Source organism: Manis pentadactyla, chromosome 8 (assembly GCF_030020395.1).
Source record: "Manis pentadactyla isolate mManPen7 chromosome 8, mManPen7.hap1, whole genome shotgun sequence".
NCBI classification, from domain to species: Eukaryota; Metazoa; Chordata; class Mammalia; order Pholidota; family Manidae; genus Manis; species Manis pentadactyla.
The window spans coordinates 113,892,797-113,917,276 of NC_080026.1; the positions used below are offsets into that span (position 1 = coordinate 113,892,797).

At 48.3% G+C, this 24,480-nt stretch overlaps 1 protein-coding gene across 2 annotated transcripts in view; it reads left to right on the plus strand.

The window, feature by feature from the left end:
• The window catches only part of NEURL1 (neuralized E3 ubiquitin protein ligase 1), a 93,777-nt gene that overhangs the window by 23,650 nt on the left and 45,647 nt on the right, over positions 1-24,480 (plus strand). Inside the window, exon 1 of one of the 2 annotated variants that reach the window (XM_036898468.2) lies at positions 21,480-21,818. The exons of the other annotated variant lie outside the window; for it this stretch is intronic. Coding sequence (XP_036754363.1) covers positions 21,785-21,818 — 34 coding nt within the window. The 5' untranslated portion in view covers positions 21,480-21,784. Of the gene's footprint in view, positions 1-21,479; positions 21,819-24,480 lie in introns of those variants that run through there. 2 annotated transcript variants of the gene reach the window in all.

The window sequence follows — 24,480 nt, forward strand, 5'->3', positions numbered from 1 at the left end:
CTGTGGCTTTGTAGTAGAGCTTGAAGTAGGGGAGTGTAATCCCCCCAAGCTTTATTCTTCCTTCTCAGGATTGCTTTGGCTATTCGGGGTCCTTTGTGGTTCCATATGAATTTTAGAACTATTTGTTCTAGTTCATTGAAGAATGCTGTTGGTATTTTGATAGGGATTGCATTGAATCTGTAGATTGCTTTAGGCAGGATGGGCGTTTTGACAATATTTATTCTTCCTATCCATGAACATGGAATGTGTTTCCATTTATTGGTATCTTCTTTAATTTCTCTCATGAGTGTCTTGTAGTTTTCATGGTATAGGTATTTCACCTCTTTGGTTAGGTTTATTCCTAGGAATTTTATTCTTTTTGATGCTATTGTAAATGCAGTTGTTTTCCTGATTTCTCTTTCTGCTAGTTCATTATTAGTATATAGGAATGCAACAGATTTCTGTGTATTAATTTTGTATCCTGCAACTTTGCTGAATTCACTTATTAGTTCTAGTAGTTTTGGTGTGGTTCTTTAGGGTTTTCTATGTACAGTATCATGTCATCTGCAAATAATGACAGTTTAACTTCTTCCCAGCCAGTCTGGATGCCTTTTATTTCTTTGTGTTGTCTGATTGCCATGGCTAGGACCTCCAGAACTATGTTGAATAAAAGTGGGGAGAGTGGGCATCCTTGTCTTGTTCCCAACCTTAGAGGAAAAGCTTTCAGCTTCTCGCTGTTAAGTATAATGTTGGCTGTGGGTTTATCATATATGGCCTTTATTATGTTGAGGTACTTGCCCTCTATACCCATTTTGTTGAGAGTTTTTATCATGAATGGATTTTGAATCTTGTCAAATGCTTTTTCAACATCTATGGAGATGATTGTGATTTTTGTCCTTTTTGTTGTATGATGTTGATGGATTTTCAAATGTTTTACCGTCCTTGCATCCCTGGAATAAATCCTACTTGATTATGATGATGTTTTTTATGTATTTTTAAATTCAGTTTGCTAATATTTTATTGAGTATTTTTGAATCTATGTTCATCGGGGATATTTGTCTGTAATTTTCTTTTTTTGTGGTGTCCTTGCCTGGTTGTGGTATTAGAGTGATGCTAGCCTCATAGAATATTCCCTTCTCTTCTACTTTTTGGAAAACTTTAAGGAGGATGGGTATTAGGTCTTCACTAAATGGTAAAATTCAGCAGTGAAGCCATCTGGTTCAGGCATTTTGTTTTTAGGCAGTTTTTTGATTACTGATTCAATTTCATTACTGGTAATTGGTCTGTTCAGATTTTCTGTTTCTTTCTGGGTCAGTCTTGGAAGGTTGTATTTTCCTAGAAAGTTGTCCATTTCTTCTAGGTTATCCAATTTGTTAGCATATAATTTTTCATAGTATTCTCTAATAATTCTCTGTATTTCTTTGGTGTCTGTAGTGATTTTTCTTTCTCATTTCTGATTCTGTTTATGTGTATAGATTGTCTTTTTTTCTTGATAAGTCTGGCTAGGGGTACTTTTATTTCTCAAAAAACCAGCACCTGGTTTCATTGATTCTTTCTGTTTTATTCTTCTCAATTTTATTTACTTCTGCTCTGATCTTTATTATGTCCCTCCTTCTACTGACTTTGGGCCTCATTTGTTCTTCTTTTCTAGTTTCATTAATTAGGAGCTTAGACTGCTCATTTGGGATTGTTCTTTCTTGAGGTAAGCCTGTATTGCAATATACTTCCCTCTTAGCATGGCCTTCACTGGATCCCACAGATTTTGTGGTTCTGTTACTGTTTTCATTTGTCTCCATATATTGCTTGATCTCTGTTTTTATTTGGTCATTGATCCATTGATTATTTAGGAGCATGTTAAGCCTCCATGTGTTTGTGGGCTTTTTTGTTTTCTTTGCAGAATTTATCTCTAGTTTTATACCTTTGTGGTCTGAGAAACTAATTGGTACAATTTCAATCCTCTGTATTTACTGAGGCTCTTTTTGTGGCCTAGTATGTGATCTATTCCAGAAAATGTTCCATGTGCACTTGAGAAAAATGTGTATCCTGCTGTTTTTGGCTGGAATGTTCTGTTGATGTCTGTTAAGTCCATCTGTTCTAATGTGTTGTTCAGTGCCTCTGTCTCTTTACTTATTTTCTGTCTGGTTGATCTATCCTTTGGAGTGAGTGGTGTGTTGAAGTCTCCTAAAATGAATGCATTGCATTCTATTTCCCCCTTACAGTATTTGTTTCATGTATTTAGGTGCTCCTATGTTGGGTGCATAGATACTTATAATGGTTATATCCTCTTGTTGGACTGATCCCTTTATCGTTATGTCATGTCCTTCTTTATCTCTTATTTCTTTCTTTGTTTTGAAGTCTATTTTGTCTTAAACAAGTACTGCTGTTCCTGTTTTTTTCTCCCTATTATTTGCATGAAATATCTTTTTCCATCCCTTCACTTTTAGTCTGTGTATGTCTTTGGGTTTGACATGAGTCTCTTGTAGGCAGCATATAGACAGGTCTTTTTTTTTTTTTATCTATTCAGTGACTCTATGTGTTTTGATTGGTACATTCATCCCATTTACATTTAGGGTGATTATTGATAGAGATGTACTTATTGCCATTGCAGGCTTTAGAGTCATTGTTACCAAAGGTTCAAGGATAGCTTCTTTACTATCTAATAGTCTAACTTAACTCACTTAGTATGCTATTTTAAAGTCTAAAGGTTGTTTATTTTCCCTCCCTTCTTTTTCTTTCTCCTCCACTCTTTATATATTAGGTGTCATATTCTGTACTCTTTGTGTATTCCTTGACTGACTTAGAGGGTAGTTGATTTAATTTTGCATTTGCTTAATAATTGATTGGTCTACTTCCTTTACTGTGGTTTTGTTTTCTCTGGTGACAGCTATTTAGCCTTAGGAGCACTTCCTTCCATCTATAGCAGTCTCTCCAAAATACACTGTTGAGATGGTTTATGGGAGGTAAATTCCCTCAACTTTTGCTTATCTGGGAATTGTTTAATCCCTGCTTCAAATTTGAATGATAATCTTGTCAGGTGTAGTATAATTGGTTCGAGGCCCTTCTGCTTCATTGCATTAAATATACCATGCCACTCCCTTCTGGCCTCTAAGGTTTCTGCTGATAAGTCTGATAATAGCCTGACAGGTTTTCCTTTGTATGTGATCTATTTTCTCTGTCTGGCTGCTTTTAATACTCTGTCCTTGTCCTTGACCTTTGCCATTTTAATTATTATAAGTCTTGGTGTTGTTCTCCTTGGGTCCCTTTTATTGGGAGATCTGTGTAGTTCCATGGCCTGAGAGACTATTTCTTTCCCCAGATTGGAGTATTTTTCAGCAACTTTTCCTCAAAGACACTTTCTATCCCTTTCTCTCTCTTCTTCTTCTTGTGGTATCCCTATAATGGAATATTTTTCTGTTTGGATTGGTCACATAGTTTTCTTAATATTCTTTCATTCCTAGAGATCCTTTTTTTCTCTCTGTGCCTCAACTTCTTTGTATTCCTGTTTTCTATTATCTATTTCTTTTACCATCTCCTCTACCTCATCTAATCTGTTTTTAAATCCCTCCATTGTATGTTTCATTTCAGATACTGTATTTTTCAAAGTTTCTGTCTCTTTCTTGAAGTTCTCCCTGAGGTCTTGAATATTTTTCTGTAGCTCTGTGAGCATATTTATGATTTTTATTTTGAAATATTTGTCACAAAGATTGGGATATCAGTTTCACTTAGCCTTCTGGTGTTTGTGGGATTTTGGTTCATACCAGTTTCTTTTGCCATTTCATATTTGTATTGATTACTCTGGAATAATAACTTTGTGTAGGCGGCACCCTCTAGTGCCCAGAAGCCCTACTCTCTGGAGCTTTCCAGCACCTGAAGTGATGGCCAGGGTCACATGTGAGCAGCACCAGTGCCTGTTGGGAGGAAAGAGCCCTTTCCTTCTTCCTGGGCACAGACCCTGCCTCAACTGCTAGGGCCAGTGGGCCTGAGCATGCAGGGAGGAGCCTCTTCATTATGCCCCTGTAGCTGCCATAGGTGGAGCTGCCCTCTGGTTGGCCTGGTGTGATGGCAGCGGCAGCAGGTTTGCGAACCGGAGCAGGCTAGGTGGAAGTAGCAACAGTCTGCATGTCATGGTGATGGTCCTTGGCATGAGTTGCCAGCCAGGGGGATGGAGTGTCTGAAGCTCCTGAAAATTCCCCATCTCCTGGGTTAGTGTGCTGGGATGGTTTTTTCTGCCTGTCCTTTCTCCTGAGCAGCAATCTCTTTGTAATCCTTGCCCCTTTAGCAGTCCTTTCACTGTGTGGAAGTCTTTCAAAGTACCCACCTTTCTTTTGTCCTGGAGCAGCCGGTTGTGGGTACCTGTTCTCCATAAGCAGCTGGAGTCTCTCAGTCTCTTTGAGTATTCTGCCTGTCTTTGCTTTCTAACCCCACTAATCTCCAGAGCACCATGTAATGTGAGTTCATGGTACCAGAGCAGATCTCCAGGGCTGGGTGTTCAGCAGTCCTAGGTTTCTATCCCTTCCCTTCTTTTCCCACCAGTGAGCTGGGTTGGGGGGAGGGCTTTCCTGCCGGATTGCTGCTTTGCTACTTTACCCTTTTCCATGAGGTTTTTTATTTTCCCCAGATGTAGGCAGTCTGTTGCAGTCTTCTTTCTGGTTGCTCTTTCAGGATTCATTGTTTTTGCTATATATTCATATTATATGTGGTTTTGGGAGGAAGTTTCTGTCTCACTTCTCACACTGCCATCTTTAAGCCTTTCTAGGACAGCTGCCTGAGGGCTCAGGGCAGCCTCCCCTTGTGTTTTTATTACTTTTATAGTTTCAGGTCTTATATCTAGATCTTTAATCCATTCTGAGTTGATTTTTGTATACGATATGAAATAGGGGTCCAGTTTCATAATTCTTTATATGGATATCCAGTTTTCCCATACCATTTATTGAGGAGACTAACCTTTCCCCATTGTGTTATTGGAGTCCTTAAATGCTTGGATTTATCTGTAGGCTCTCTATTCTATTTCATTGTTCTACATGTATGTTTTTATGCTGTACCATACTATTTTGACTACTGTAGCTTTGTTCTAGTTTGCAATCAGGAATTGTGATGCCCCCAGCTTTGCTCTTCTTGCTCAAGATTACTTTGGCTTTTGGGATCTTTTGTGACGCCATATAAATTTTAGAATTTTATTTCTGTGAAAAATGCCATAGGGATTGCGTTGAATCTGTAGATTGCTTGGGGTAGTATAGTCATTTTAACAATATTAACTCTTCCAGTCTATGAATATGAAATACCTTTCCATTTATTGATGTCATCTTCAATTTCTTTCATAATTTTATAGTTTTCTGAGTACAAATTTTTCACCTTCTTGGGTAAATTTATCCCTGAGTATTTAATTCCTTTTGCTCCCACTGTAAGTAGGATTGTTTTCTTAATTTCTTTTTTGGATAGTATTTTGCTGTTGTCTTGCCTACATATAATTTGACAGTGTTTTTGGAGGGACCCAGTCTATAGTGCACTCTTTCAAGGGATTCAACTTAGTTTGGTTTTTCATTTGTATTTTTAAGATAATTGTGATAAAATACACATAACATAAAGTTTACCATCTGAATCATTTTTAGGTGTACAGTTTAGTGGCATTAATTAGACTTACATTATTTTGCCACCATCATCACCATCCATCTCCAGAAATGTTTTCATTTTCCCAAACTGAAATTCTGTATACATTAAACAATAGCTCCTCATTCCCCCTGCCTTCAGCCTCTGGCAATCACCATTCCACTTTCTGTCTTTATGGATTTGACTACTCCAGGTACCTCATATATGTGGAATCATACCAATTTGTCCTTTTGTGACTGGCTTATTTCTCTGAGTATAATGTCCTCAAGGTTCATCCATGTTGTAGCATGTGTCAGAATTTCCTTCCTTTTAAAAGCTGAATAATATTCCATTGAATATATACACAGTTTGTTTATCTATTCATCTGTTGATGGACACTAGCATTCTTTCTATCTTTTGGCTATTGTGAATAATGCTGCCATGAACATAGGTGTACAAATGTCTGTTCAGACACTGCTTTCAATTCAAATTTTGGATATGTACCCAGAAGTGGAATTGTTAGATCATATGGTAGTTCAATTTTTAATTTTTTTGAGGAATTGATTCAACTTGGTTTCTATAGGAACAACAATTTGTTTTCTCTACCCCCTCCTCTCACACCCATTTTATTTAATGCATTTAAAAAAGCAGCTTTATTGAAGTATAATTAGTATGCAACATACTGCACATATTTATAATGTACAATTTTATGTGTCTTGACAAACATGTCTATCTGTGAAACCATCAGCACCATCAAGTTAATGAACATCTCCATCACCCTCGGAAGTTGCCTTGTGCCTTCAGTAAACCCTCTCTTCCATTCCTCCCTGCCCCACCAAGTCCCAAATACTAAAGTAACTGCTGATTGCTTTCTGGCACTATAGATTAGTTTGCATTTTTAAGGAGTTCTATATAAATGGAATCATACAAAATGTACCATCTTCTGGCTTCTTCTACTCAGTAGACTTATTTTGAGATTCACTCATGTTGTGGTGTGTATTAATAGTTCATTCTGTTTTGTCTCAGTGGTATTCCATGGTATGGATGTACAGTTTGTTAGTTCACCTGTTGATGGACATTAGGGTTGTTTTCAGTTTTATGCTATTACAAATAAAGTAGCTAAGAATGTTTTTATACAAGTCCATGTATAGACTTGTATTTCTTTTTCTCTTCGATAAATACCTAGAAGTGGAATGGCTGGATCATATAGTAGGTATATGTTTAACTTAAAAGAAACTGCCAAACTGTTTTCTAAAATGGTTGTAACCATTTATATTATCACCATATATTTCATATGAGAGTTCTAATTTCTCCACATTCTCTCCAACACTTGATATGATCAGTCATTTTAATTTTGGCCATTCTAATAGGTGTGTAGTGGTATCTCATCAGGGTTTTAATTTGCATTTCCCTAATAACTATTGAAATGACTAATAACTAATGGACACTTTTTTCATGTGCTTATTTGCTATCTTATATCTACTTTGGTGAAGTGTGTGTTGAATTTTTTGCCCATTTTCCCCCAGCTTTATTATTGAGATATAATTGACACAACATTGTGTATGTTTAAGGTGCACAATATGTTGATTTGATACATTTATATATTGCAGAATGATTACCACCATAGTATTACCTATCACCTCTACCTCATCACATAGTTAGCATTTTTGTGTGTGTGTTGAGAATGTTTAAGATCTACTTAGCAAAGGTCAAGTGTATGATACAGTATTATTAGTTATAAACACCATGCTGTACATTAGATCCCCAAACATGTTAATCTTATAACTGGAACTTTGTGCCCTTTGACAAATATTTCCTCATTTCCCCCATCTCTCAACCATTGGTAACTACGATTCTAGTCTGTTTCTTTGAGTCTGACTTTTTTAGATTCCACATGTAAGTGATACCATATAGTATTTGTCTTTCTCTTTCTGACATTTCACTTGGCGTAATGACCTCAAGGTTCATTCAACTTGTCACAAATGGCAGGATTTCCTTCTTTCTCATTCGTCCATTATATTTTATTTGGCTGTTTGCTTTCTTATTTTTGAATGTTGAGAGTTCTTTACATATTGTGGATTCTTTATTAGATATGTACTTTGCAATGATCTGCAAAGCCCAGTCGGTGTCTTGTCTTTTCATTCTCTTAAAAGAGAGTTTTGATACTTTTTATATAATATTTAAATAAATTACATAGTTTTCTGGTCTATCAACCTGTCCACTGGACAACACAACTTCTCATGTTGAGCATACATTTCAGCTGGAGGCAGCAGAAGGGTATGCAGGTATACCAGGATACCCCCCTAGTTTTGAAGATTCTACGTGCTGTGAGCATCATTCATAATGTTTCCTAGAGGGGATGGAGCTCATCATTATGGCTAAGGACCTATTTTTATTTGAGTGGGCAATGTGTCCAATGAAAAGACTACATAGTCCAGCTTCCCTTGAAGCTTGGTGTAGCTGGGTAACTGCATTCAATGAAATGTAAATTACATTCCATTAAATGTAAATTACATTCAATGAAATGTAAAGTAGAATTGCCAGGTGGACTTTGAATAAGGTTCCTTTAAAGAGGAGCAGATTGCTGGTATAGTTCCTTTAATTTTGGTTTTCCATATTTGTCCTGCTTCCTGCCTGGAATGTGGACAAGGTGGCTGGAGCTTCAGCAGCTACCTTGGACCATGAATCAACCTTGAAGTGTCATGTGAAATGGTGGAGTAGAAAGATTTAAAAAAAAAAAATGCCTGGGTCCCTGATGACTATGGAGCTACCACCCTAGCCTTGGACTGCCTACCCACAGACTTCTATGTGAGAGAAAATACCTTGTGTGTTTAAAAATCCATGTTACTTTTGGATTTTGTTCCAAGCAACCAAATGCAATTCCTAAAGTAATTTAGTTAATATGGCAATGGGTCAAAGGGAAGTCAGATCTACTACATATAAGTTTCTGTCCTTGAGATCATACTGTTACAATATTTTTTACCCCTGCTTTTCATACTTAATCACTACTACTCTTTATCACAACCATTGTGACCTTTATTATCCTCCTCTCTATATTGTTATAATTGTGAATAATTATCATTTTCATTATCATAAGAGTCACTGAGAAGATTCACTTCTTGTTAATGGAGGATTGTTTGTGTGTAAAATGTATTTATCTTGTTAAATATTCCATGGGGGAGTAAAGGAAAGGGAGCTTGAGGGAGGCTTTGTCACTGAGGAACATCTGTGGTAATGGGTGGAGCCGGTCCTCAGGTCAAGGGCAGCGTCACTGTTCATTGGACCATGCCAACCATTTCTGCCCTGCAAACAGCCAGCATTGCCTCCACATGGGGCAAGCTTCCAGGGATGTATGTGAAACAACGGGGATGGATTTCAGTCTTCGGCCAGGGTAGGCTGGTGGGGCAGGTTAGAGTTGGCAGTACCTGCAAAGAAAGGCAGAGGAAATTAAACATGATGGTATACGAAACAAGAAAGAGTTGAAAGTTCTTGAGGAGGGGAGTAGCATGGTTTGTGCAAGGTTTGGTGATAGATTGGGAGGTACTCAAAGGTGGGTAGGCCATTCATGAGGTTGTCGTAGTGGTCCAGGCATGAAGTGGTGAAGGTTATGTGTTAGGTCATGTATTAAGCAGTTAAGCAGAGATCAAAAGAAGATTTAACATAAATTTAAAAAAAAATCAGAGGAAATGCCTCTGTAAGAAAAAACCGGGGAGAAGCAGGCAGAGGCTGGGTGAGCCATCAGACCCCAGCGCAAGTATTCCCGTGAGGAAAGGAGAGGGGGAAGGAAGTTTAGTGGCAGCATTTTGGACTGCAGTGAATTCTAAGGAATGTTCAGCAAGGTCTTAGGGAACCCTCAAGCCCAAGCCAGGGCCTTTGGTCAGAGGCATCCCATGGCCCCTAGGAGTGGGCCTGCCTTATCGTCCCTGACATCAGCTGGGAGCAACTGTGGGAACCGTGGCTGGAAGCAGACACTGGGGTGGATTCCAGAGCTGGAGCCCTCAGTTTCTATGGTGCGAGATCTAAGAGGGGATAACCGGGGTGGGATAATGAGAAAGGTGGCTGCGGCTGGCTCAGGGCTGTCACTGCAAGTAGCAATGCTGACCTGCACAGGTGGATTCAGGGTTGGGGGAGTCAGGGCTCTATGATGAGGTTCTTTCTGTCCCTTTGCTCTGTCCATGGACTGGCTCCTGTGGACTGGCAGCATCACGGCCATGACAGTTCCAGGAATCATGGGCAGGCACACACTGTCTAGAGGGAGAAGAGCAGCCCCTCTCTTGTGCTTCTTCTTGGAGAACAAGGAAAGCTTTCTCCGAGGGTTTTGCAGATTTCCCACTGTCCTTCATTGATCAGATGTGGGTCACATGGCCATTCTTGACCCAGTCAGTGGCAAGGGGGATGGAACCATTGTGATTGGTTTACACCAGTGGATTGCAGTCCTGGCTGCACATTAGAACCACTGGGGAACTTTTAGAAACACCTATGCCTGGGCCCCCCTCTGAGTTTCTGTATGAGTTGGTCAGGAGTGGAGGACCAGGCATCAGTGATTTTATAACTTCCTAACTTAGGTGATGCTAATATAAAGCCAAAGTTGAGAACCACAGTCAGCTTGGAGTAGAGTAGATGCTGGGGAGTCAGCCCCAGTCACTTACTTACTAGTTTGTGTGGTTTGGGCGAGTCAGTTAATCAATTTGAGCCTTAGTTTCCTTATTTGTAAAATGGGGGCTGGCCAGAGTCACTTCGGGCTGTTTTTGGGAAGACTGAATAACTCCTAGATGTTGCAGACTTTGCAAACTAATAAGTTATGACACCTGAGGGATGGCTGCTCATCATCCTTCAGTTTGGAGGAAAAATTCCACTCCTGTGCTGCCAGGAGCAGCCAGGGTAGATTTCTCCTGAGCACGGCTTCCTGCCATTAAAATAAAGAGCAAAAAGAGAAGGAAAATGACAGACTGGGAAGCCACAGGCAATTGCAGTGGGCTTTTTTCTTCTTGGAAGGCGTGGGTTTGAATGTGCTGCTATAAATGGTTTTCACAAACGAGCTGGAGGGGCTCATCGCCCTGCTGCCTTAATCTGGGAGAGGCTGGGAGGGAAGCAGGCACAGGGTTTGCAGCATATCTCCTCTTCGCAGGTCCGCAGTGGGGGGCTTGGGGCTGGCGGGTAGTGTCCTGCTGCCTTCAGGGAAGATGGTCAGATATGGCTCTGGTTCCTCAGTGTTCCAGGACACACCTGGCTGCTTGGTTCGTGGCTGTTTCTATCTGAGTGAGCACTGGCTGGTGCTGCCAAGAGTACTGAGGGAGGCCCCCGCAGGGAGCAGGAGGTCATGGCCAGGCAGTCTGTTACCTTCCGGTACCACTGGGTCCACAGTGACCTGGGGCATCGTGACTGGGAAGGTGACCTCGGGGCTGCACTCTGGAGCCTGGAGAAGGGGCAGATGGGGCCAAGTAAAGACCACCCACTACCAGCCCAAGACTTCTTCATCCTTCCTCCTCCTCCTCTTCTCCTTCTTTTCTTGCTTCCTTCATAAAACATATGAACACTACTCAGCGTCCACTATGTTAGGTGCTGGGGACTCAGAGCTAAAAAGATATCTATCTGCCCACAGTCGCCCCCAGTATGGGAAGGGGACCCAGCAGAGCTGTGGCTGCACAAAGGGCCGGACATGCCTTGGAGAAGGAAGGGCTAGTCTGCCCTGGGACATCGGGGTGACCTCAGGAAAGAGCCCTCTGAGCTGAGAGATGAAGGTGAGGTAGGAGTTTTTCAGTGACTAGTGAGGTGGGGGGCATTCCAGGTAGAGAAACTGTTCACAGAGCCGTGGACATGTGTGGGCAGCCACGTCCTAATGCACACGTGGTTTGTGTGCATGGAGTGTAGGTCCTCGGGATGGGGGAAGTCACAGAAGTAAGCGACACATGGTCTGGGCCCAGGTTACAGAGGACCTGGAATCTCCCAAAGGAGGGTCTATTACCTGCTGTGGGCTTTGAGCTGGGCAGTGGCACAGCCAGATTAGTCAGGCAGAAGGGTCAGCCTGGCAGGCCTGAGGAAGGGGGATGGGAGGCCACAGGCAACTGGAAGAACTGTTCACATCGGGAAGACGCTGGTGGCCTGAACTTTGGGAGTACAGGGGATCATTATAGGACACGATAACTGCACGGATGGGGGAACCTAGGCTGTCACCAGACTTCTGGCCTGGAGAGTAGAACTCAAGGGTAAGCCAGGTAAGCCTCGGGAAAGTACCCATGTTGGGTGGGGTCAGGAAGAGGACTGCGAAGCAGTGATACCCAGCTAGGAGCACACTGGCCCATCCTTGGTTTTCCACAGACCTTAGTGGAAAGGCGGGAGAGGCAGGGGCTGCTTTAGACAGTGCAGGGATTGCTCATTGCCTCCCTCGAAATGAGGCCCCTCCCACATGCCCATTCAGGGAACTCCCGGTTCAGAGCTAAAGACGTGGCAGCTCAATGTCTCCATTTTACAGTTGCGAAAACTGGCCCACAGAGGGGACTGACGTGCCCTAGGTCACAGAGTGAATTACAGAGACGGTATCATGCCTAGTAAAAACAGACCACCAGACAAAGGCTAATATAGCCCACCTCCCTTAATTGGCTGGGAGAACAAATTCTCTCCCAAGGACAGAAGTGGGTTTGGCTGAGCAGGGTTGAAGTTGTGAGGGGTGGGGCATTGTTGTAGGGAGGGTAGGGGGCGCCTTGGGAGTAATCCTGGCTCCCACAGGGCGCCCAACACAGCAGCTGAGTTAACCCACATCCTACAGCCCTTATCCCCACCAGGAGGGGGGATCCTATGCAGACATTAAAAGGGGCCACCTCCCTGAGTCTCCCCAGACCCAGGCAGTCTTTGCAAGCCTTGGTCCACCTGAACCATGAGCCACAGGACCTGCCTGGGACCCAGGAGTTTCGACTCCCAGAGGACAAAGGGGACTCCCTCTGTCCTCTAAACTCTGATGCTGGAGAGTCTACCTCGGGCGTTGCTGGGGTCTCTGCGGGCTGGCCTGAAGCTGGGCTGCAGCAGCTGGAGGGAGGCAGCAAGAAAGTAATCCTGAGGGGCGTGGCGTCTTGGGGGGGAGGAGCCTAGATATGTTCCCGGAGAGAGGAAGGGAAGGTGGGAGCAAGGGAAGAACCTGCGAACTTGGAGACGCTGCCGCCGCAGGGAGGAAGGTGGGCTTTCCGCCACTGCCTTCATCCTGGGTTCTGACCTTCTTGGGCTGTCCTTTGGCAGGCAGACCACAGTCCCAAGCGCTGCCTTTGGTCAGCCGTATCTGAGCTCTGACTCCAGAGGAAGGGGCTGCCAGCACGGAGCCAGCTGTGTGCTCATGGTCCGCAGGCCTTGAGGGACTGAGAGCCTGTATTTGTGAGGCTTCCTGATGATGCAATGTGACATTGTCTGGGGTTGGGGTCAGGGACTCAGCCTGGGCGCAGGACTGGAGGTGCAGTGGCAGGGTCTGGAATTCCTTCAGGGGCTCAGTGGGCATGAAAGCCATTGGCCTCCCCTGAGAGGTCCTGAATAGACCCCAGCAGTCACAGGTGCCTCTGTGCAGAGCCTTGCCCTTACTCTGCAGCCACCATGGCCAGTGACTGCTGTGCTGCAGGTCATGGCACCTGGGTGGCGGGCACAGAGCTGGCATAGGTCAGTGCTGGACCTCAGCTTGGTCACTCTGGCTCTGTGGGAGCAGAGGCTCCTGTGTCAGAGCCAGGCTGAGCCCCCTGCTCCTGAAAAGGATGTGGAGTCCCCCTTTTTTTTTTTCAGAGCGTTTTCAAGTTTGTGCCTCAGGGCTCATGAGAGCTGGCACCTGTTTGCATGAATCTCCTCTTCTCCTTTGGACATGAGTATGGGATAAAGCTCTGGCTCCTGGAGCTCAGAGTTCCCTCTGGCCCCCCATTAGGGAGGGGGCCCAGACCCTGGCCGGGGTGAGGCCTGTGGGTGGGTGCTTGGATGTATGTCAGGGACCCAGACAGAGCTGGATGATGACTGTGGAGGCCCACAGGCAAAGTCCAGAGCCCACTAATATTGAGATCAGCAATTTTTACATTTGTGCCTGTGCTGAGCTTGGGCTCCTCAGAAGGTGGCCTTCCTCAGGGCAGCACTGAGTATAGACAAAACCCTGGAGCCCGGACTCCTGACTCTGCGATCTGGGTTCTGGACAGGCTCTGGCATCTTCTAGTCTTGGCAATTCATTTCCATTTCCTTGAGACTCTGTTTTTTTCATGTGTTAAGAGGGATGAGCATCTGCTCTGTGGTGCCAAATGGGGTGCTTTTGCAAATACAGTAAGATTTTGTTGAAAATGTTCTGTGGTTTTTAAGAGCTGGGTGGTTATTCCGAGAGGCCACCTGGCAGAGAGACAAACTCCTGGACTCTGATATCTGCTAGGACAGCTGGTAGAGCAGCTCTGGGCAGAGGTCCCTCTCTTGGTCTGGGGATTCTGAGAACTCAGCCCCACTCTCCTCACCCCCTGGGACTCACACTTCAGCCTCTCTGAATGGCTTCCCACATACCAGCACTACCCCTGCACCGTGATCTGGTCTGGGCCCTGTGTGGTCACCAGTTCGGTCTCCGCCAAAGGTTATGCCCATGACCATTGACTTGGCCAGTGTCCACTGCCCACCCTCCTGGGAGGGATACCACACAGAATCCAAGAGCGCAGGCTGCCCTGAAGTCAAGTCCCAACTCTGCCATTTCCGACTCCATGTCAGTTTCTCATCTGTAATGTGGGGCGATGCCAGGGCCTCTGTATACAGTTCAGGACTGTAAGTGTTTCACCAGCAGTCTCCCATGGACATGGTACATCCTGTGCGTCCCACCCTGTTCTGAGCACACTGCATACGCAGACTCATTGCATCCCCAGGTACACCTATGAGGTAGGCACTATAGTCATCAACCCATATGCAGAAGAGAAAATAGACACCCACTAGGGGCTAGAACCTGCATTTGAACCCAGGCCGTCCTACTCCAGAGCCTGCTCTTAGCGGCCGCCCGCAGAGCACCTAGTGTGGATCTGCCCTGAGTAGTGCTTAGTGTTGTTGGATCCTGGGAGTCTGGCTGCCAGTGGCCCTCTGGGAATGCCCAGCCCCAGGGCCTGGCCCGTGGGTTCTGGTGCCAGCTCTCTCACACCTGCTAATGGCCCATATCTGAGCCTGAGCATTGGGGTGAGGGGCCCCAGCAATGGGCAGGAGGCAGGGCCAGGGCCAGGACACAGGGGCAGAGGTGAGGACCAAGGCAGGTTGTCCTGGGTTCCGCCACCCCTCGGTAAGCCGGACCTGGGAGGGGCAGGAGCAAGAGAGGGTCCGAGGGGCAGGCTCCCAAGGATGGGGGTGCAGGGGAGCCTCGCAGCCTGCAGGTGGCTTCAGCTGCCACGGGCTGGGTACCACAAGGGGTGACTGTGTGTGTGTGTGTGTGTGTGTGTGTGTGTGTGTGAGAGAGAGAGAGAGAGAGAGAGAGAGAGAGAGAGATGGAGAGAGAAGAGGGAGAGAGGGAAAGGGTTGAGTGGGGGAGGGTGGTCTCTGCCCGTAGAGGAGGGATTTAACCTTCTGCTGTCAGCTGCCAGCTTTTCTCATAATCTGGGCAGAATCCAGGCAGGCGCAGCAGGATCAGTCCAGTGTGTTTACGCGTCTCAGGTGCACGAGGCTCATGTCTTGCTCCAGCATGTGTCCTGTCCACTGTGTCACCTTGGGTCTCCTCCGCTTTCTGGCTCTGCTCCCCCACAAATGTCTCATTGTCCACCCGTCCTCATTCTCCTTGGCAAGGTTATAAGTTAAGGAGCATCTTATGAATTCAGAGCCTGGTAATTTATCACTTGTGGTCACTGGACAAGGCTGGCTTCAAGTTTAAAATTCATTCTGGTTCAATCTGCTGACTTAGAAGAAGAACTTATGGGCACTCTGAAATGGCATTTGCATAAGGCGAGCAGGCAGTAATACATGTGAAGCTGAGAACAGGGCTGGTGCAGGGTAAGTGGTGCTGAGTGAGTGCTACTAGCCTGTCTTTTTCCATTAAGGTGGTCCTCCCTCACTTCTGCCTGTCCTAACATTCATACTTAGTGCTGTACCTGGACCCGGGATCCTAAGTCACTCTCCTGAGGTTGGGTCAGGGACCTTAGCCCTTCCCGATTCCACCTAGATTCCTGAGTTCTTTGGGTCTCGGAACAGCAGCCTTTACAGCAGTCGTTCCTATTACCTGGTGGGCCAACCATGGGCCTCAACGGTTCCGTCACTTGCCCAGTCACATGGCAGTAAAGCTTGCCTGTCTGACCTCAAGACAGGAGCTCCCACCCTCCACCGGGGTGGAGTGGACACATCACCCACCCTTCCTGGCTGGTGACTTAGATCTTATCAGCGGCAAACGTTTGCTTCCCGTCAGGGGCTCTGTGGGTGTGGGGGCCATCTGGAACACTCTGTCCTGGGGTATGAAACCTGGTTTCTTCCTTGTTCTGTTCTTTCTGCCTTGCAGGGATGGTGAACCCTCTGTCTGGTCCAGGCTGGTCAGGAGGCCCTGAGGCCCATACCTGGGGAGCAGGAGTAGGTGTGTTTGTGTCTTGGAGGGTCTGAGAAAGGCTGTTGGGTGCTGGGCCTGGAGCCTGGGAGGGGCACCCACTCAGGGCTGTTTTCTCAGATTGCCTTTCAGTTTGGCCCCGCCTCTGCACCTGTTGTGTTCCCATCATCCTGGGCGGCTGGCAGCTGTCACTGTGGGGCACCTGTCCCTGCCCCAGAGGACGCCCTCTGGGTTCCCTGGCTCCAGTTTCTCTGCAGCATGTAGCTCTCTCTCTCTATCTCTGTCTGTCTCTGTGTGGCTTTGTCCTCATCTCTGTGCACACTGTGCTTTCTTCTTCTCTCATCCTGGTTCTGGATATGGGCAGAAGCTTTAGGGTGGGGTTCCCTGCTTCCCATTCTCCAGTGCCAGGCCTACTCTGATAGCATAGGGAGAATGTCCCTGGCAGGTCAGTTTAAGCCTCAAATGCCAGATGACTCATCAGCTCAATCAAATTATCCCTTGTTCTTGATGAAAAAGACACTATAGCAACCGCGAGCTGCCTTCCAGCTCCTCCCCAGCAGGGCCTCCTCTGCTCCCTGGCCTCTCTTTGTGAATCTCTCCAGATACCAATCCCCTCTGCTCACCTCACAAAGAGAAATTATCCCCTCTCCTTGTTCAGTCTTATCTCCAGCCTTCCGGTGTCCTGACCTATGTGTCATGTTAAGACATTAAACCTGAGTTCAAGTCCTCCTTACCATCCACCCACTGTGTGGCCACGGGAAAGTCTGCAAATTATGAGACCTCCTTTGCTGTGTCTGTGAAATGGGCACATTACTTCTTGGCCTGCCTAAAGGTAGTGGCTGGACCTCAGGCTCTCTTGAGGCTCCTCCCCCTCAGAGATCTTGGATTTTGTAATTCTGAAGGTTTTTATTGTCCAGTGAACTTGTCCCATGTTTTGCTCTGCAGTTGCTGGGTCTGCCCTAAACTTTAAATTCTGAGAGAGCTAGCTCAGCCGAGAGATGTGGGCGCTGGCCTTGGGGGACGTGGATGAGAAAGGACTTGGTAAGGGGAGGGCTGAGCTGGGTAGCCCACCATGGAAACCACGACGGCACCCAAGAGGGAAGAGGAGCAGGTGGAAAGGGGGTTCCGGGGACAGGGCGATGGCAGGGAGAGGAGGAGGGCTCTGTTGTTGGGGAAGGTTTGGGGAGCAGAGTGGGTTCAGAGAGCCCAGGGGGCAGAGATTCCCTCGGTGGGGTCAGAAGGCAGATGCAGCTGGGGGGGCAACCAGAATGGGAGGGGGTTCTTTCTGAAGCCTGGCAGGATATCCGTCGGGTAGATTGCTCCCCACGTGCACATCCAGCCCTGACTTCTGCCTGTGCTTTGAGGTGGCACAGCCCCCCGCCAGGTCACAGATGGGTCTGTCTACTTTGTACAAGCTTTCCAGGGTGGGCCCTCCAGTTAATGGACAGGATGTCTAGTTTTGTCTGTCTGGCCTTCATTTAAGCTCTGCCCCTAGATGTTACCCTCTGTCCTCTGGAAAATTCCTAGCTCTGCTTCCACATAGAACCCTTCCGGTTCCTTAAGGAGAAAGTCTGTGATACCCTTGTCTTCTCTTCCTTAAGCAGGTAGAGCCCCTGCCCCTGCCCTTTCCTGGATAGAGCATGAGTTTTGATATGGGCAAGTCTGGGTTTGAGTTCCAACTTGTCTTGCCTTTGGTGTAACTTCTTGGAGCCTCAGTTTTATAGCCTGCAAGATAGGGATGATTATAATCCTTCAGGGATGTTGTGGGGCTGAGGTGAGATCATGTATGGGAAACACAGCACCCTGCCTGGCACATAGGATGTGGTCAGTAAATGGTAGCATTTATAACCTCTTCTGTAAATTTGCAACTGAGTCTCCATTCCTCTTTCACATCCCCTTTCCATTCTTTCTGGCTGTAGCACAGAACACTGAAATAAATCAACTAGAGCCACAGAAACCTCATTCCTTGATCCAGCATGGCCCCTGCTTGGCTTCTGAAGGGTGGGGAGTCGGGCTTTGTTCAGCAGTGGGTCGCTAGTGGTCATGGTGAATGGCGGATGGAGGTCAGTGGTTCTCTTGCTCCTTTTAGTAACAGAATCCTTTTAGTAACAGAATCCTGTAACAGGAATGTTATAGGATGCCCCAGGGAATAAAACAGAAGGGGTGCAGCGCTGGCGGCTGCATCATCTGCAGAGGCCTGGCCACAGCTCTGAGGAGGTAGTAGGGACACCCTCGGACCCAGGGCATCACCACTTCCTATTTAAATAGGGGAAGTAGAATGTAGGAAACAGGACCCAAGGCTGCTGGGCAACCCCTGAAGAGAGTGTTGCTGTGAAGGCCCAGGGGCTGCCCAGCCCACCCCCAACTAATTACTTCATTTTCAAGGGGCTAGAGAGAGGGGCTACAGTGCCCATTTGAGGAACAGTAGGTATGCTGAGCCCTCACACCCACTGCTTGGTTATTTTCCCCGAGTCCTGTTTCCAGATAATGATGTGAATTCAGTTCTGTTTGTGAGCTATTTCCAAAGTGCCTGCTCTTTGCAGGCATGATGCAGGGCCTGAGGGGGAGTGCCGGTGAGCCAGGTGCAGGCCCCATGCTGCTGGATGCAGCCACTGTCTCCCCTGGTGCCTTCTTGCCCCTTCCCATGCATTCTCCTCACCAGATGGCAGAGTGACCTTTTAGAAATGCAGGTCTGGTCTTGTTGCCTTCCTGCAGAAACTTGTCAGGGTTTCCTTATTGCTCTAAAAAAAGGCCAGATTATTCACCCTGCTCTTTGAAGCCCTCCTGGTGTGTCCCCAGACCACCATGGATTTCTACTAGAAAACTTCCCCAGGCTCCTCCTGCTGTCCATGCTGCAGCCATACCAACCTTGGTTCTTGAATGTGCAGGGCTCCCTTCAGCCACAGGGCCTTTGCACATGTTGTACTCACCCTCTGGAGCACTCCCTCCTAACCTACCTCCACAACGTGTGGACGTATCTATTTATACTTCCATTGCTTTTCAGGAAAGCCTGCCCTGAGCCCTCCAGAACCTTGCTCCTTTCTTTCAGAACACTTTTGTAGGATTCTGATTATTTGTTCCTTAGTGAGACTACTTGATAAATGTCTATTTCCCTCTGAACTGTAAGCCCACAAGAGCCAGGGCCTGTCTATTGTTGATCATCATTGCACCTCCAGCTTAGTGTCTGGCACCTAGTAAGTAGATCCTCAATAAACATTGGTCAGGTTGAATTGTTGAGGTGTACCCAGGAGAAGCCAGAGCAAGCAGATAAGGCCACAGTTAGGCCATGGCTGTCTCTGTGTAGGACAGAGTAAGATGAGGGTCTGGGAGAAGCATAGTCTGGGCTCACAGGAGAGAAGAGCTCCAGGAAGGGGAACTCACTGTGTACCTGGGGCCCTAGGGAGGCTTTCCGGAAGAGGTGTTCCCAGGGCTCGGTGGCTGGGAAGCCCAGGCTGGCCCTGTGGGAGGGGCTGGGAGGGAGAGGCCCAGGCAGGTGCATCAACAAGCAGGCAGGTTAAGGGGTGTTGACTCTGCTGTTGCAGGAACAGCCTCCAGAGCAGCCTCTTTTTTCCTCGATTTCCTTATTTGTGAAATGCGCTGGGGTCATCTCTTGAGGATTGGACAAGTTAATGTGTGTAATGTGCTTAGGACTGCCTGGCACACAGTCAGGCCTTGTGTGTGCTGTTATGATTATTTATCCCACAAAAGCAGTTTGGGGTATTTCCTCTCTGTCAGACTTTGACTCAGCCTCCCTCCCCCACCCAGAGGAACTACGTGTGTGTGCGTGTGTATATGTGTGGCTAGACATTGTCACCAGCAAAGGGGCAGCCTTGTGTGGAATCAGGTGTTGCAGCTTCTGCAGGGAGAAGTCTCAGGCCTGCCTCTGGTCTGTGAGGAGCATTGGCATGCTGGGCTTATGGGCCTTTCACCCAGGGCCTGCGTAGCCCTCTGGCTGATGACCTAGGTCAGCCTGAATGCCCCTCCCCCAGAGCCATGCAAGGTGCTGGCAGCAGGGTCCTGAAGTAAGGTCTCAGGGCTGAGCACAGTCCCTCATGGTGCCCAGGCCTCTCAGTTCCATCTGACATGGGGCACCTATGCCTGTTCCATGGCTCTTCCCTAGCCCCACCTTTCTACCCACTGGCCTTCCCTCCCCACCCAGATCTTTCTCTGGGAACCCAGATCCCTGACCTGAGGACAGCGGCTGAGGGCCAGGCTGGGGCCTGGGAGGAGGGAGCTGTCCTGTTCTCCTGGGAGAGGTCCCTATCTTGCAGAGAGCCTGCAAAGGGTAATGGACTGTGAGGCTGTCCGTAGACCCAGGCTTAAGTCTTGACTTTGCCCGTGACCTGCTGGACAACTGCAGGCAAGTTTCTGAGCCTTTCAGAGCCTCAACTTTCTTTCCTGTGAAATGGACATAACGGTGATCCCTGCCACCTGGAATATAAATCAGAGAGAACGTGCAGTGCCAGTGTGCAACGAGCACTCAATGCACAGCGGCCACTATTTTGGTGATGACTTGAGCTCCTGGCATGCTTGTTGAGCTGGAGGGGCCTGCCTTCCTGCCACCTCTGCCTTCTCTGCCTGCACCTTTCCCTCTCCCCTGAGTATGGGGTGCCAGGTTTTGCACCTCAAGATTTCTCCAGGACTACATGAGTGTGTGGGAATGTGCATATGTGAAGCATGTACATTGCGAGGTGGTATGGAATGGTGTGAGTGTGTATCTGTGGGCAGAAGGCAGCTAAGTGTGCGTGCTCGTGGTAAACGCTCATGAGTATGTATGAGACTGTTTGTACATGTACATGTGACATGGTGTAGACACATAGTATGGTCTGTATATATTGGTTGTGACTTTATATGCTTGTGAGCAAAGGGACGATTTGTTATGGGGGTAAAAGCATGGAACCTGGTTTGCATCCCAGCCCTGCCACTTCCTAGGTTAGTAACCTTTCTTTGTCTCAGCTTTGTCATCTGTAAGATAATACTAACAATGGCACCTTTTGATAACACAGTAATATGGACCTCTCCATCCAGCCCATGATGACTGAAGGAGTTCATACTCCGAAGCACTTGCAGTAGAGCCTGTGTTAGCTGTTTGTTATTCAGCTCTCCTAGCCAGACTGCCAGCCCCATGAGGGCAGGGCAGACGTCTGTGCTGCTCCCATGGCATACTTATCACCTTGTCCAGTGTCTGCATGTAGAAGGTATATATGGCATGTGAGTGACTGTAGGAGTGGGCAAATGGTGAGGTTGTGTATGTGTGTACCAGTGAGGAGGTGTGTGATGGAGAATGTGCATGTGTGTGTGTGTGTGTCTGTGTGTATATCTGCTCTGGTTGGGGCATCTCCAGCGCTCTCTGGAGCTCGGCTATTTCAGGAAGCCTCCAGTCTCCTCCTCCTTATGTAAATAAACATGACAGATCCCATTGCCTGTACCAGCGCGGAGGTGGGGGAGGCTCTGAGAGTGGGTGGGAGCCGGAAGGCAGTGGTGAGCAAGGCCAGAGGGGTGTGCATGTGTGTATGTGTGCGGGTGTGTGTATGCGTGTGTGGCTGGCCTCACAGGCAGTCAGCTGTGCTGGGGAGAGAGCCAGGGAGGGGCACGCTCAGCCCTGCCATGCCGGCTGCTGGCCGCGGGGGAGGGGGAGCGGCAGGAGGAGAGGAGCTGGCGGCCAGGGTGTGACGAGGCCAGCCGGCCAAACGGAGGTGGCTGTGCCGCCTGCTGCCTGAGATGGGGGGACAGATCACCCGGAGCGCCCTCCACGGTAAGGCCCCCAGCTGATGCCTGGGGGTCCGCCCAGCCCAGTCTGGGGACCAGCTGGGGGGCTGGGGCCAGGGGACCTGGGGCTGAGGGCATGGTCATTCCCCTACCTCTGCACTCCTTGGAGGGCTCTGGGGCTGTGGGGGGCGGTGGCTTTGGGTGGTGGGCACTGAGGCAGAGGAAAGCAAGGGGGTGCTGGAAAAAGCAGGAAGATGGGGGCTTTCCCTGGCAGCTGGCAGAGGGAGTCTCTCCACAAAGTCTCCGTGTTGTCTTACCTCCCCAGGGTGCTGACCAGCCCCCAAGTGGGAGGTGAGGTCCCAGGTGTCTCCACCCCCATCTCCTAGAACTGAGGCAAATGACAGTTAGGCAGCTGGGGGGATCTGTCTGGATCCTGGGATGCAGGCCATGGAGGTCAGCACTGTGTTCCCTGATGGAGCTGTGGGGAGCTGTGTGGGCATGTGTGTGTGTGCACTAGTGGGCACCGGAGGTGTCTGTGGATGTGTACCTCTGCTGGCTCATGCTAAGCACATGGGTGTGCAAATCACAGACCCCTACATTGCCTGACTTGGGTTCTCAAAGCGTGTGCTCTGCTGGGGACACCGACAAACTTCTGACCCCGAGGTTCACACCCACGGTCGGACAGACTGACGGGCAGGTAGGTGACAGGGTGGAAGGGAGGACCTCCGGCTGGCTCCCTACTCACAGGGCTCCGGCTTTACCTGACTGCTGTCCCCTCATCTGCCTGGGCTGCATGCTGTAGTCATGGGAGGAACATGGCTGATGTGGGAGACCCAGAAGGGGAAGACACAGCCGGGGGGAGCTGGGGGTCCTATACAAACGGGCTAGCACCAGAGCAGCGGGGGCAGACCTTGGGGAGTTCCTGCCACACTCACCTGGGTGTAGGGCTGCCCCTGCCTCAGACAGGGCATCAGAAGGGGCAGCTTCCATGTGCTGAGGGCAGCGGGCTCCGAGGAGCCTGGGAGAGGCCCAGGGAGGAAAGGTGACGGCAGGAGCAGGTGGGAGGCTGTGGCTGTGACCCGTGACCAGGGGGCTTGCCCCTTCCGGGCTCTGGACTTTGAGACAGTAATTTCTAATTAAAAAAGAAAAAGGCAGGGAAGGAGACATGGGAATAGCAAATCATTGGCTCTCTTAAAAGGAAATGAATTTCGTCCTGGGCTTGGAGGGCTAAAGTGACAGATGGAAGGCCCTAGAAGACACATAATCCAGAGCAGGCCAGGGGCAGTGCCAGTGGCCTGGGCCTTGGCCTGAGACTCGGACTGGGCTGACCTGGGCCTGTCCCTGCCCGTCTGTGGGGCGGGGGCTCTTCCCAGGGCTCATTGGCCCCAGCGGGGACTGTTGGCAGAGGGTCTGGAGCCGACTGGCATTTTCCACTGGAGTCAGACTTGAGCAAGCCCATGGCTTGGGAGGGACAGAGAGGCCCTCAGGCCAGGCTCAGGACATAGCACACTGTCCCCCAGCTCCCTCGGAGCACAGGCTGCAGAGGGGAGTGAGGACCCCGAGAACCCCTGGGAGGGCATCAGCCTTCAAGAGCTCATGCTTTGGGGTAGACATGCATTATAGTGAGGACGGGTGTCTTCCTGAGCCTCGGTTTCTCATCTGTTAATGGGCTAATAATAGTACCTTCCTCATAGGATTGTTGAGAGGATTACATGAGACAATGCGAGTAGGACTCAAGTGGGGAAAACCAAAGCCCTTGGAAAGGTCTTCTGAGACCAGGGTCGCATTCCCTCCCTCTTTCTCTGGGACAGGCCAATGGCCTGGGGCGTGTTGAGAACTCCAGGAGGCTGGGTGGCCCTAGGTGAGTGCTAATCAAAGGCCTCAACTCCCTGGCCAGGACCACCATCCTCAGGCTGGGCGCCCACTGCGCTGGCCCCAGCCCCTGCTCAGTCTACCTTCAAACACAGTAGGAGTCGGGGCTGTGGAGAGGGGTGCTTGCCTGTACCCGCTACCCCTGAGCCAGAGCCCATGCATGCATGTCCTCACCATGGCCATACCTATGTGAAACCACACCGTTTGCCTCCTGGGAGGTGAGGGGGGCAGTGGGGGATGCAGAGGGTTGCTCCTCCCTAGGGATGCCCTCCGCCCTCAGTCTGACTCCTGAAGACAGTTACATAGCTCTTGATTGTATTTTCACTCTGGGCCTTGGGATTTTGGTTTGGTTCAAGCTGAAGATTTTGGATTGCTGGGTGACAGAGGTAATGGGGAGTTGATGGAGAGGACTGCAGACTGTGTGTGGGGGGGTGGTTTATCTAGTCATGTGTCTGTGGATATGTTTTGGCTGTCTGTGTTTTTGGTATCTGCAGAATGTGCATCTGTGTTTGGGGCCTCTCTGTGTGTGTGCCTATCTGTGTAATACTGAATGGATTCTGTGTTGTGTCTGTGTTCCCATGTGTGAGCAGCCACATTTGTGGTGCTCCCTACGTGTGACATGTCCTTGTTATCCTGCTGATGTCAGTGTTTGTGCATGAGCCGTGTGTGTGTGTGTGTGTGTGTGTGTGTGTGTGTTAGGGCTGGTGGTAAGGAGTTGGGCTCCTTTGGGACCAGTCTGGCAGGGGACCCATGGGAGAAATGAATTTCCATTTGGAAATGGTTTCGGCAGTTACATGCTTGATCTCTCTCATCCGGAAGATTTTCAGAGCTGCTCC